The following is a 14995-nucleotide window of genomic DNA, read 5'->3' on the forward strand; positions in this document are numbered from 1 at the left end:
TCACAACAAGACCCAATACCCGACTCGGGGCGAGTCAAGGGGTATATTAGGTATTTGGTATTAGATTGGGTTATTGAGTAATGGGAATGAATAAGTGGGGATATATTTGGAGTTAGTGAGTTTAGGAGGGAATACTGAGAAATTTGACCATTTTGCCCTTAGGGACGTTTTTGGTACCCCGAGCCTCGGGATTAGCTTAAGTCACTTAAGCCTTAAGGAAAACAAAAAGAGAACACTCAAACACCTCACACACTCAAACTGACTCTCTCCTTTCTCTCTCCCTCTCTTTGATTTTTCTCTTAACTCTTCTAAGGAAATTCATTGAGAATTAAGGGGAAATTTCTGGCTGAAGCTTAGAGATTGAAGGCTTAAGCTTGGGATTGAATTGACTGTAGCTAGGGAGACTAAAATCACAGTTGAGGTAAGCTTTGGACCTTGTTTTCCATTTAAATTCCGCTTAGTTTGGTTGTTTTTGAGGTGTTCTTGAGCCTTAAAGCTCAAGAGTTGAATTGGAAATTTAAGTGGGTTTTAAGCTAGATTTTAGTTGGGTTTTGTTGCTGGAAAGATATTAAAACTATTATGTGGATTGAATTATAGTTTTGGGGTGAAATTGGGATAGTTTTAGTTGGATTTGGTTGTTGAAAAATGAAGGAAATATGGGTTTGCAGGGCCAAGTCATGGCTCTGTTCTTGAGTGTTTGGGAGGCGCATTGCGACCCTCTAGGGCAAGTCGCGGCCCGTGTCCCTTTAACAGAGGAGGAGAGCCTCTGACCTGAGGGGCGTGCTGCGACCCTCAAGGGTAGGTCGCGGTCCGTCTAGGCTGTTTTGGCCTTGGTGAGTTTTTTCAGTGACGGGAATCTATTTCTTAGGGCTCGGGATTGATTCTACTACCCAGTTTAGTGGAATTCGAGGCCCCGGAGGCTAGAACTCGGTCCAGAAGCCTTTATTTGCTCGTTATTAATGGAATCCTATATTATGGTTATGACTAGGTTATCGTTAGGGGCTCGGAACCAGGATCGTGCTCGAAGGTCGTTCTTATTTTACGCTATACTCGGACTTGAGGTAAGAAAACTACACCTAATACGTGTTATATGTGATTAGGGTTTGGCCCGACTGTTAATAATAATTATGAATAGGGATTGGGCCCCTGAGAACGATTATGTTGAAGTTATCATTTCACTTGTTCGTCAAACATACTTGAATATTCTATACCTGCTTAAGTGTTACATGATTGTTCGCATGGGTTGCGTGGCTAGGGCTTCGCCCCATTAAATAAGCACGATTATTACTATGATTATGGTTATTTGATGATGTTATGTGATTAATATGTATGCGTGCTTGTCTTTTTGGGATATGCCTATCCATATATGTTTCTGTTTTGATATTCGGATACCTAGTACAGGCCTTGACTTATTAGTCAAGGACGACAATATCGTGTTGTGCGCTGGTTGAAGGCTTAGGCCTAAATTAGCAACGTACTATTATGTTAGCCGACCCTATGGTTGTTGGAAAACCAAAGGTGTTTGGCTAGCTCTATGGATAGTTACCCAGAGCTAAGGGCGAGGGCCCCAAGTGACTCTATGGTCACATAGCTAGGGCATAGGGCCCCGGGGTTGACTCTATGGTCAACTGTTCAGGGTAGCGGCCCCAAATTGGTCCAATGACCATTTATTTGTAATTGAATGATTGTATGAGTAGGTTATTACTACTGGACATGCTAGATAAGTATCTAGGAATCTGTATTTTCTGTTTATGCGCATGTTTAAGTTTTCTTGCTGAGCCTTGGCTCGCGGGTGCTTTGTGGTGCAGGTAAGGGAAAAGGAAAGCTTGACCAGCCATGAATTGGAGAGCTTCGGTGGCGATGTGTACATATGCGGCTGCTCGTCTACCACGACTGAGGATATCTCAGAGGAACTAGGGTTGTGGCCCTAATTTTGCCGCTTAGGTCGGCTGGTTGTAACTTTTTATGTGTATACACCTTTTTAAAAGTTTGGTTGTAATATTTTGAGATCCCATGAATGTATGAAACTTTTTAAGTAAAAGTCAATGATTCCTTTGACCAAATTTTTTAACCCTAACCCTTGACATTAACTATAGTTACACGTTTTTAAACCAAATGACTTGATTGGCAAATCTGACACAATTTAAAGTACACAGTGTAACGGTCCTGGATTAGGAGGACGTTACAATTTTGTAGAGTTATCAATCAGACATACAGGTATCCCTCGACTTATGAGTCGAGTTTTTCAATCAGTCATTACTTAACACAGGTAAGCACAGCGCAATCAACATGTTTAATAAAAGATTCTCACCATGGTTATAACCAGGTTCTATAGCCGGGTCAAGCCCTAAGCACACACCGAGTGCAGCTTTCATACCTCAGGTTCTGAGTAAATAGTGTATGACGACCCTGAGTATGGTCCTTTCCTCCCGAGCCTAATGGTTCACCTTAGTCACAACCATATCGAGGAATAATTATCAAGAGATGAACTAATAAAGGCTTTCGGACCGAGTCCTAGCCTCCAAGACCTTGAATTCCACTAACCTGGTTAGTGGAACCAATCCCGAGCCCTTATATTTGGGTTCCTATAGCCCAAAACCTAATTTCTAATTTTTCCCCAATTACATTTGCGGCGCCCCCCATTAAGGGTCGCGGTGCAACAAGTCAAAGAACCCCGAGCCCAAACCATAGGGCACGCACTGCAGTGCAACCCGCCTAGTGTAACGTCCTAAATTCCCTAATGTGGCTTAATGCCTGGTTTAGGGGGCCAGGAGGGCCATAACTGATTTAATATGAAATTATGTGATTAAATGCATGATTATGTGAATTATATTGTGATATGATGATAATAGCATGCATGTGGGCCCACTTCTTATTAGAAGGGCTGTGACGCCCCACGTCACTATGGCTGCTTTCTGGAATGACGACTAGCCCTACAAACCAAGCCAAGTCTTTCCAGCGTGCTTTGTCCTCACTCGCACACTTCTTGGGAAAACTTCCCAGGAGGTCACCCATCCCTAGATTACTCCAGACCAAGCACGCTTAACCATGGAGTTCTCAAGAGATGGCCTACCGAAAAGAAGATGCACCTTCCTGATATAGGTAGTATCCATCAATCCATTTAAGCCCTCTTCAACTGTGTAGTCCCATACCTACACAGTCTTAGAGTCATTACACTTGACCTTCCCCAGGCGGTGTGGGATTGCACAACTTACCCGGTCTTTCCCCTTACGGATCACGGGATTCTGACTGTCACAAGGGCATTTTCATAATTTTGGCCTGTTAATGGCATAATTGTATATTTATGTGCATGTTGGTGATTTATGGGTGAGACCATATTATTATGTGGATTTGTTCAAGTTATTTGGCATGAGACGATATTAGGTTGCTAGATTAGCAGTTTGGTCATAACAGGATTTAATTGTTGGGCTCGGGGTGAGCCTGGGGGTAATTTGATGCTTAGTACATTACTGGGAATAAATGGGTAATGGGATATGATTTAATTATTATTTGAGAATATTGAGAATAATAGGAATTGGAGGACATTAATTATAATTAACGGGATAGACGGGAAATGACTGTTTTGCCCTTGGGTGGCAGTAAAGGATTAAATGACCATAGAGGCATTTTGGTCTTTTGACCATGGGATATGCTTAAGGTTAGGATGGCTGTTGAAGGTTAAGGCAAAAATAGAATCATTCTCTCTCCATCTCTCGATCATCTCATCTCTCTCTTGGGTTGGGAAGTTTGAAGCTAAACTTGAGGATTCAAGCTAAGGGATTAAGGCTTGTGAACTTAGGGTTATGTTACATCCATTGAAGGGGGTTCAGTTCAAGTTTAAGGTAAGGATTCCAGTTTAAATTCCTGGTTTTTACTCTGTTAGTTTAAGGCTTGAGGTTTTGATCATGGAATTGGGTATGTGTTGATGTTTTGAGTGGTTTAAGGCTTATGTTTTGTTGTTAAATTGGTGGATATGCTGTGTTGATGCTTGGTTTTGATTTTGGGACTGGTTTGGTGAGGTTTTGGCTAGTTTTGAATTGATAAAAAGGCAGAGGATCTAGGTTCGCAGGGTCAAGTTGTGACCGAGTTCATGCAAGTCGCGACCTGGACCCATTCTAGAGCCTCCCTTGGGCTCTGTCTAGCAGGCGCGCCGCGACCCACTGGGTCAAGTCACGACCTGCCCTAGGTACCCTGGATAAGGGCTCTCTGTCTTGGGGGCGCGCCGCGGCCCTAGGGGGCAAGTCGCGGCCTTCCCCTCCCTTTTGTGCCAGGATGGGTTTTAATGAGTTTTAAGCGTGGGTTTTCATTTCTTATGGCTCGGGATCGAATCTACTAACCATTTTAACACGATTCGAGGTCCCAAGAGTGGGGTTTTAGACCATGCACCATTTATTATATATTTTGTTGATGGGATTTCATATTTGGTTATGACTAGGTGACTGCTAAAAGACTTAATGACCGATCATTCTTAAGGATCGTTCTTTTAATTATTTCACGCTCGAACCAGAGGTAAGAAAACTGCACCCAGAATGTGACATGCATGGTTATTGATGAAACATGTTGAGTGCTCTATATATGGACATTGATTACATTATAAATGCCTAGCAACTTTGCTTATTTGTGAATGACACTGACTTATTAGTCAGAAACGACATTGGTGTTAGTACTGGTTGTGAAGTCTTGACTTATCAGTTATGATCGACAGTAGTACCAAGCACTGGTTGTATGATATTGGCTTATGAGTCAAGAGCAACATTAATGTGTTTAACGCAAGTTGAAATGATTAGATCTAATCAACATGAGCATTAAATGCTTGGCCGACCTATTGGTCGAAGAAAACTAAAGCGCTAGTCTAGTCTAAAGGCTAGTTACTTAGAGCTAGGGCCAAAAGGCTCAGGTGACGGAAGCGTCACATGGCTTAGGGTAAAGAGCTCCAGAGTGTGACTCATTAGTCACCTATCCCGAGTGTGACTCATTAGTTACCTATTCAGAGAGTGACTCATTAATCACCTATTCAGAGAGTGACTCATTAGTCACCTACCCAGAGAATGACTAATTAGTCACCATCTGATTAGGGCTGCAAGCCCCCAAATGATTTATTTATATTGTATACATGTAGTACTGAGCTTTCTTGCTGAGCCTTGGCTCACGAGTGCTATGTGGTGCAGGTAAAGGGAAAGAAAAGCTCACCCAACCTTGAGTAAAGAGCTTAGGTGGCGATGTGTACATATGCGGCCGCTTGACCACCACGATCAAGGTGTTTCTTGGGGGAACTAGGGCTTAACCCTATTTTTGCCGCTTAGGTCAGCGGGTTGTAACTTTTACACTGTAATGACCATTTTGGATTGTAAATAACTTTGCAAGCACTTTTATGGGCCCATGTACAGTTTAATGTTTTAAATAAAATATATCCATTCCTTTTGATCGAGATTTTCACCCTGACCTATTAATAACACCTAGAAGCACGTTTATAACCTAATAACTCGTTTAGTGAGTTAAGCACTATTTAAAGTCCACAGTAGCGGCTTGGAGTAACCAGGGAATTACACCTAGCATCACGGTGCAACCTACGAACCTAGAAATCCAACGATTTTAAGAATCGCAAACCTATCCAAAATCGTCCCAAAACACGATTTTAACAAGTTTCTACCATAATAATTGTCCCATCAGCTCATAAATACCAAAACCAAACATAAAATTCAATCAAAACTTCATTAAACCCAAAATTCAACAAGCCTTCAAAAGCCAAAGAAAAAAAAAACTAAACTCAGATTGATTCGAATTACCTCAATTAAACGATTTTCCCTAGCTAGTTCCTAAGCTTTAACAACTTCCAAATCCCTTAGCAAGCTTTCTTCCAATCTCTAAAATCACAATTCTCTTCAAAGTTCAAGGAAACTTAGAAGAAAATCAAACAAAAAGGCATACACCTAGGTCCATAGAGGACAAGGTGACAAACATCATTGTTACAAACCTATAACAAAACAAAACATGTAAATAGCAAAATAACTAAAATCCAATCAAAACTATAAAAAAACAAAGCTACAGATAGAAATAAGAAACCAAGAACTAGTGTCAAGAAGCTTCACCAATAGTCACAAGAACGTCAATCCCCAACCTGGGGAACCACACGAGCCGAACAACACCATCACCAGGGACCCACAACCCCAACGCCACGAAACACCCTTAAAGCCACGAACCACCCTTAAAGCCACCATGCTTGCTACCACCCAACCCATAACCGAAACTCCTACAACATCGCACAGAGGGAAGAAGGCTGTAGAGAAGAACGGGGCATCGTGCCACAAGGACCACAATGAAAGCAATGACTTAAAATGTTCAAGTTACATTTTTTTTTTCTTCTTCAGTTTTTTCAAATTAAAAATAGTTGATTGACCTTTGATGAAATATAAAATTAAAAAGTTCATTTACCCTAGGTCATTTTCCCAAATTTTGTTGGGCCACTCTATAATTTCAACTTAAATAAGCCCCCTTTTTATTAATATGAAAAACCAAAATGAATAACCCTTGAACACCACGAAATAAAAAACCCTTGCCCACGGAAAAATTGAACAGGAACGAAAGTTATAAGTCTACCGTTGGAAAGGTTCTGTGTTCATCACAAAACTTAGCGCCTCTGCCGATTAACACTACTACTACCGCTGCCTCTTACCCAGGTAAGCCAATCACTGACCTAATCCTTCCTCTCTTTTATCCATATCTCCCTGTAATGCCTTCTTCTCTGCACGTTTTCTTGAATCTAATAACCTTTCAATTGGTTCTTATCTCTCCGTTTAATGGCTTCTTTTTTTGTTGGTTGAAAATTTTGATTCCTAGGTTCTTTTTTTTATTTTTTGTTTACAAGAAATAATGGGAACATTTTGTTGGGTTTGAGCCTTCGCGTTATTATTTTCATTTCTAGGGTTTTGAAGGAATATAGAATCTCATTCACATTTTTTTTCTTTCTGAAAATTATCTGTTTGTCTTTTGGAATTATTATATTCTTACCAAGGTTCAGGGTTCAAAAAATATACCTACGTATTAATATGTAGTGTTCTATCTCTGGTTATTTTGGATTTTTTTTTTTTGGTGATAGATTGATTTTATTCTCTTGTTTTACAGCAATCATGGCAGACAACGAGGACAAGAAGGAGGAGATTGGAGAAGTAAGTTTATTTAAATTTTGTTGATTTATTTAAAGAGAAGAGGATGGAAGGGCTAATCGGTTTCTTAATTTTATTTATTTTGGAATTGCACCTTTAGTTGTTTAAATAAGTTGTTATAATTCTGCATTCTATTAATTGAGGAGGTTATTTTATGTGGTGAAATGAAGATGATTGTAAAACGAGTGGTATTTTGTGCTATGGGTGTATAATGTTTCTATAAGGATTAATTGGTCGAGTTTGAAGTTTTGGAGAGAAATTCTTTTAACAGTTTGTATGTAAGGAACTTGGATGTTTTGGTAAGTAAATTGATCAGTAATCGAAATGGGTATACCACTTGAAAGGTGTAATGACCCGGCTTTCACATGTCTCATTATCTAATGATTCTGCACAATTGTAGTTCTCCACTTTCGATCCTAGCAAAAAGAAGAAGAAGAAGAAGGTTGTCATCCAGGACCTCTTAGATGACTCTGAGGAGAAATTGACTGAGAAAGTTGAAAGTCTTACGGGTACAGAAATTATGCAACTTTCAAATAATCTATGATTTTTTTAATTTTGTTTTCTCATGCTTGATATTTTTTTACTCTACCTTTGCAGTTTCTGATGGCCTTGAAAGTACATTTTCTGGTTTGAAAAAGAAGAAGAAGAAGCCAGTGAGTTTTCTGGATATTATGAATTGGGAAATTTGAGATTTATCTCTTCTTACAACATCTCCTTTTCTTCTTGCTATTAATGTTTCAAACTTTCTGTGGTTCTAGGTTGAAACTAGCACTTTGATTGATGAGGTTGGTAGTGATGCAGTGGAAGAGTTGGAAAGTGAAGGTAAATTGCTGGATTTTGTTGTCTATTCATAAAGTCTGTTGAGTACTCATGAACCATCTTTTGTAGAATTTCTGAACTTCTGTATATTGGCTATTTAGATCTTGTTCATGTTGACGAAGAAGAAGAAGGAGATCTACCTCCACGCTATCCTTGGGAAGGGAGTGATCGCAATTATGAATATGAGGAGGTATATTTATTGTTTAATTGTTTCCAGAGCTCTCTCTGTAATCTTATGCTGTGAAATGTGCAAGATGGTGTTCTTATGACAAGTTTTTAATGTCTCACACATTATAATCAATATCTACATTTTCTTTGCATTCTTTCTTCCATTGTAGATTGGTTTCTGCTCTATTTTCTGTGGTTACTATCTGCCTTGGTATTATAATTTGTAGAACCAAAAGCTACAACTCTTCAGCTGGATGCTACCTGCTATAACTCTTCTGTACTTGACTTACCTTTAAAATGATATTCTATAGTATGGTTCATATGTGTGTTTGTTGCTCGGTATTTTGATGACCATTAACTTTTCTTGTTTTATTATGTTCCTAATTTACTTCCCTTTAAATTGACATTCTGAAGTATGGTTTTTATGTGTTTGTTGCTCGGTATTGTGATGACCATTCATTTTTCTTGTTTTATTATGTTCCGAATTTATTTTTTATTAAGTTTTAAATGCTATTGTAATGTAACAATTTCTCCTATGGAATGACTGCAGCTTCTTGGTAGGGTGTTTAACATCCTTCGAGAGAATAATCCTGAGCTGGCAGGGGACAGGCGTAGGACAGTTATGAGGCCTCCACAAGTACTTCGTGAAGGAACAAAGAAAACTGTCTTTGTGAATTTCATGGATCTCTGCAAATCGTATAATCCATTTCCTTTGTCGTATCAATTATATACAGTCTTGCATTTATGCACCATGCATGTTTTGTTATTGATGCATACTTGGGATATATAGTTTTAACTTTTGCATTCTCTTTATGAGCATTCTTTCTGTGTTATTGATAATGTGCCTCAATTTTTTGGCATCTTTGAGATGCTCATGTTTTCATCTTTGCAAATGACCTCTCATGGGGTTTGTTTTCGATATTAATCTGATTTAGGGACTTCCTTTATGGTTATCTTTAGAAATGTGTGATTTGTTTGTTTAGATTAATTATAGTGTTTGGAAAACCTCTCTGGAAGCTGACTGTGGATCTGCGTTTCTTGCTGTGTTCTGTTTCTATAATTATTTTTCTTCTTTCTTTTTCCCCATTTATTTATATTTTGGTGCACTTATCATCCCCTCCATATAATTAGTAAAGTGTTCCATCTTCAGCTATTGCTTCTTGAACTCTTACTGTTATTTATTTATTTGGATATTGTTCCTCTTGTTTAAACATTGTGTGCACTTATTGTGCCATAATTAGTAAAGTGTTCCTTCACATGGGCTGTTTTGGTACTAACTGTCTCTTTAGACGTGGCAATTTTATTTGTTGTCAAAACGAACTATGATTCCGGTGCTACATTATTGCTTTTATGATTATTTGACTTGAGTGGTGGCATGTTATGATGGTGATATATTTTCTTGTTGGGTAGTTTGTGAACATAATATACTATATGTTGTTAAATTATTATCTTACGTAGTTCTTTACTTTTACATTGTCGAAAATGTAGAATGCATCGACAACCAGATCATGTCATGACTTTCTTGCTTGCTGAATTGGGAACAAACGGATCACTTGATGGACAGCAAAGATTGGTTGTGAAGGGAAGATTTGCACCCAAGAATTTTGAAGGAATTCTAAGGCGATATATCAGTAAGTACCTTTCTTTTTAATAGTTATGTTTTGTCGTCTACAGTTTATTTCATAGATTTAGAGCAAACTTAATGTTTTATTTGGCTTCCAAGGAAAGTTTTGAAACTGGAGATCTCATCATTTGATGAAGAAAGGGGAATTATTTATATTTTTGATATTTATTTTATCATTCTGTAATTTTGTTTATGATTTCTATCAGATGAGTATGTCATCTGCGTTGGATGCAAAAGTCCTGACACAATTCTTTCAAAGGAGAATCGTCTCTTCTTCCTTAGATGTGAGAAGGTAATATCTTCTTTTTCATCCCTGATCCTGTTTGCAACAACTAGCTCTTCCTGTATAGTAGGGCCAAATATTAGACTTAGATTTCTCTGATTTCAACAGAATTAATTATAATGTGTTTTGTTTTCAATACATTGAATATTCATGTAATGGTTTTAAATTTGCCTGCATGCGTTGTCAGGTCTGTTGTAATAATTTGATACGAGTAACATGGGTTTTGCTGGTCTCTGTAGATTGCTGTTACCAGTTTCCCCTTAGAAACTAAATCCTACTAAGGATCATAAGAGTTGATCTAGTTGTAATGTTATGTAACTAATGCTCATTTCGTTTATGTAATCATGTAGTGCGGTTCTGGCCGATCAGTTGCCCCAATTAAAGCTGGTTTCGTTGCTCGTGTTGGTCGTAGGAAAGCTGAAACATGATCAAGCTCAGTCCCCTTTCGTCTTGGAAACCCTCTCCGGGTGGTTTACTAATTGTCAGTTCATATTTTGTTGTCTTTTCTTTTAATTACTCTTTAGTATCCACTTGTCAACTCTGGTTTGATTTGAGCCGCAACTTGAAAGATATGTATCAGTTTTGTTTTTTAAAGTTTGGAATGAGATTTCATTATGTCGTTTAAAGATGGTATTTTGTGCCTGAAATGAATTTTACTGGTAATATTTCCGTATAGAACTGAAGACACTTTATGCCCAAGTGGGAAATCAGCACTGAAACTGTAACTGATGGAGAACCAACCAAAACAGACACACAACAGCCGTTACACTTCATAAAATTGTTGTAACGTTTTAAGGAAGCAATGTTGGTGCACAGTATCTACGTTTCCCCAAAGAGAAATTACTACGTTTTTAAATTTTTGATGAAGCTTAGGCCCGGTTCCTGTTTTCTTTCTAGAACATCTGAGTTCGACTTTGACCCAATTGGCTAACTTGAATACAGTTGAAACTTGATTTGATTTCGCAAGAATCAGCAAGTTTTTTCATCATGTAAAAATCTTAATTTATTGTAATTTCAAGGGGAGTTTACGTATGTATACTACGAATAATAAATAATGTCAACTTTGTTAATGAAAGAATTATATACCCAATTTCTATTAATTATTATTGTTTCTAGCGGATTTTATTTGATGTAATAAAATAATAGAATACCCTTACATTTATAAAAACTTTCCTTAAATAAATGTATTAACCAAATCACTTTATAATATCACTGCTTTATTACACAAATATTCAATGTCATTGTTTTATTTCATATCTTATATACCTGAAGAGTAGTATAAAAGATCATAAGGTGTCACCAACTACGTAGTCCAATATTGAGAAAAACAATCATTTTGGATACCATTTAGTAGCTATGTAATGTTTCTATTACTTTTATTTTTTATTTTTTATCCAATCTAATACAAAAATTACAGCCCTTGCCTATTTTTTATATTTCTTGAAAATGCTTTTAATAATATCATTAGTTATATGAATAGTATATTACACTTTGATTGTTTGTTGTATATATTTTTATGGTTGTTGTATATGCTCTTTCATGTAAATCCTATTTGTTATAGTGGCTACACCATCCAGCTTATTTTGTATCATTTTTAATTAGAATATGTTAATACATCAATATCGTTTGATACTCGATAATTGAATAATTATAATGATATGTTTGTTTAAATTAGTAATAATGTTTGATACTAGTAAGTATATAATTATAAAAATATAATGTTATATATATCATTTTTACCTTGGTATAGTTTATTAGTTATGCCGTTTGATACTAGTAAGTATATAAGTTTATGAAAATATACCATTAAGTATATAAATAAATTGATGTGTTTTTAAGTTTATAAAATGATGATGATTAAAGGTTTATCTTTATACAAAATAAGAGTAGTTATTTATATGATTTGATATTGATAATAATTAAGTTTATTCAAGTCTCTTATTTGTTTTGTTGTGTATGACATGCAATTGATTTTGTATCAAGTTTTGTTAAGAGAATGATTCCACCGTTTTTTTTGTTAGATACTTGAAAGTAGTATTTTAATAGTGTTCGATTAATGAAATTTTCTACAAGTGTTAAAATGATAGAGCATATGCTTTAATTGTAAGTTGGATACCAAGAGGTATATTTGTATATTACATACCAAAAAGAATATAATTTTAAATAAGAATGGAAATTAGTAGCATATTTTTTGGTTGTAATTTGGATACCAAGATGTATATTTGTGTCTTATATACCACTAAGTATATAATTTTAAATAAGAACGAAATTATTTTTTAGAATTTAGTTATGATACCAAATAGTATATTTCAAGCTAGAACACTAATAAAGAAACAAAAGGAAAAAAATGATTTAGACTTATACATAGAATCAACTAAATACGGAAATATATTATATGTTTGTAATATACCATAAATCAGTTGTAAAAGTCAAAAAAGAGACTAAGAGATGTGATGGATTAGTCTTAAAATACAAAGCAATATATAAGGAAATATATTGAATGTGGTATATTATAAATGAGTTCTATTAATAAAATGATCTATGTTAAAAATTAAGTAGGTGTAATAAATAGGTAAATAAAATTTGATTGTTTGTTTTTTAGGTTAATAAATATTATAATATGGGTATATTAAAATATTAGTTTCAAATTAGTAATTATTTATATTATAAGGTGTGTGAATGTAAATCTTCATAATTTTAATGTGAGTAATGCTAGACACTTATAAATGAGTTTTTTGTTGGGCTCTGCTCTATATGGACTGGGTGAGGGCATAACTATAGATTGGGGATTGGACTAGGAAGTATTTCGTGAAAAGTTGAGAAGTTAACTAAAGTTAGATACTAAATATATTTAGTTGAACTTTACCCATTATTATCACGAGACTTCCTAAATTACCCTTATTTGAGCACATGGTTCTAAGTGTTGTTGTAATGTGTATTATATGTGTCATATTATAGTTAAATTGGAAATGCATTCTAATTGTAGTGTGTTATATATGTGTACGACAACTATATTTATAGGAATGTATTCAATCTATGAAAAATTATTCTTTAAAATGTAAAAATCAAGGCTTAAAATGTAAACCATAAATTTTAAAATGTAAACAATAATCATTTAAAATATAAATCTCAAGAAATAAAATCTAAACCAGGATCCTTTAAAAGTTTAACCTCAACGCTTAAAATCTAAATCATAACTCTTCAAAATATAAACCACAAAGCTTAAAATATAAACTACCACTCTTTAAAATTTAAACTACAAGCCTTAAAATTTAAACTGCGACTTGTAAAAATTGAAACCATAAGGCTTAAAGTTAAACCACTAGACTTAAAATTTAAACCACGACCATATAAAATATAAATCATAATCTTTTAAAATCTAAGTCACGATTCTTTAAAATTTAAACCACTACTCTTTAAAATTTAAACCACCACAAGGCTTAAAATTTAAACAACGCCTCTTTAAAATTTAAACCACAAGACTTAAAATTTAAATAACAACTCTTTAAAATTTAAACCACAACTCTTTAAAATTTAAACCACGATGCTTAAAAGTTAAACTACTTGGCTTAAAATCTAAACCATGACCATATAAAATATAAATCATGATCATTTAAGATCTAAATCATGACTCTTTAAAATTTAAACCACTAGTCTTTAAAATTTAAATCACGACTTTTTAAAATTTAAGCCACAAGACTTAAAATTTTAAAACACAAGGCTTAAAATTTAAACTACGACTTTTTAAAATTTAAACCACAATGCTTAAAAGTTAAACCACTTGGTTTAAAATCTAAACCACAATTGTATAAAATATAAATCATGATCCTTAAAAATCTACACCACGACTCTTTAAAATTTAAATCACTAGTCTTTAAAATTTAAACCACAAGACTTAAAATTTAAACCACGATTCTTTAAAATTTAAACAAGGCTTAAAATTTAAACCACAATGCTTAAATTTAAACAAAAAACTCTTTGAAATTTAAACCACAAGGCTTAAAAATTAAAACATGCGATTAAAATCTAAATTGTGATTATATAAAATATAAACCATGATCCTTTAAAATCTAAACCACGGATCCTTAAAATTTAAACCCCTAGTCTTTAAAATTTAAACTACAAGACTTAAAATTTAAACCACAACTTTTTAAAATTTAAACCACAAGACTTAAAATTTAAATCATGACTCCTTAAAATTTAAACCACAAAGTTTAAAAGTTAAACCACGCAATTAAAATCTAAACCGCGACCATATAAAATATAAACCATGATCCTTTAAAATCTAAACCATGACTCCTTAAAGTTTAAACTACTAGTCTTTAAAATTTAAACTACAAGACTTAAAATTTAAATCATGACTCTTTAAAATTTAAATCGCAAAACTAAAAGTTATACTATTAGGCTTAACAAAATAAAATGTATAGATTTTTGGCTATTAATTTAACTATGTATTTGTTGTGTTTATTTATTATTAAATATTATTCAGAGCTATTAACTAACAATAAAAAGAGTTGAATATGATAGTCATGTGACTTCTTATGCTATCCTAAAGGGCATGTGTTTGACTCTTAGCAACTATAATTGATACAATTTTTTTATAACATGCCTGGACACTTGTGTAGAGAAAGGGTATAATGGAACATTCATTATAAATCTGAGTATAAAAGTAAGAGAATTAATAAATAGGTAAAAATTAAAATGATTATCTAAAAGTGTGCACCTAATCTAATTTCTTCAGGGATTCCTCATCCTCGGTCCTGTGTTGAAAAAATTAATCTATGTATCTAAATAATCATCTTAGTTTGCAATAACATAATCTCATTAAAAAATTTGAGATAATATTATCATATTCAATAAGTTACAAATGATTAACTCCTATTTTTTAAATATATTTTTCTAATATTTTTAATCAAATTTAATTTTATGCAATCCCAC

General features: G+C 34.5%; 1 protein-coding gene across 1 annotated transcript; it reads left to right on the plus strand.

Moving 5' to 3' along the window:
• Positions 1 to 6522: 6522 nt before the first annotated feature.
• Positions 6523 to 10651, plus strand: LOC133782072 (eukaryotic translation initiation factor 2 subunit beta). Its single transcript, XM_062221235.1, has 10 exons — positions 6523 to 6677; positions 7123 to 7166; positions 7564 to 7672; positions 7761 to 7816; positions 7922 to 7985; positions 8084 to 8172; positions 8701 to 8846; positions 9639 to 9781; positions 9981 to 10066; positions 10408 to 10651. Exons 2-10 carry the CDS (start codon positions 7128 to 7130, stop codon positions 10483 to 10485), a joined length of 810 nt encoding a protein of 269 aa, XP_062077219.1. The 5' UTR covers positions 6523 to 6677; positions 7123 to 7127; the 3' UTR covers positions 10486 to 10651.
• The last annotated feature ends 4344 nt before the right edge of the window (positions 10652 to 14995 follow it).

Source organism: Humulus lupulus, chromosome 6, assembly GCF_963169125.1.
Source record: "Humulus lupulus chromosome 6, drHumLupu1.1, whole genome shotgun sequence".
In the NCBI taxonomy this organism is placed as follows: Eukaryota; Viridiplantae; Streptophyta; class Magnoliopsida; order Rosales; family Cannabaceae; genus Humulus; species Humulus lupulus.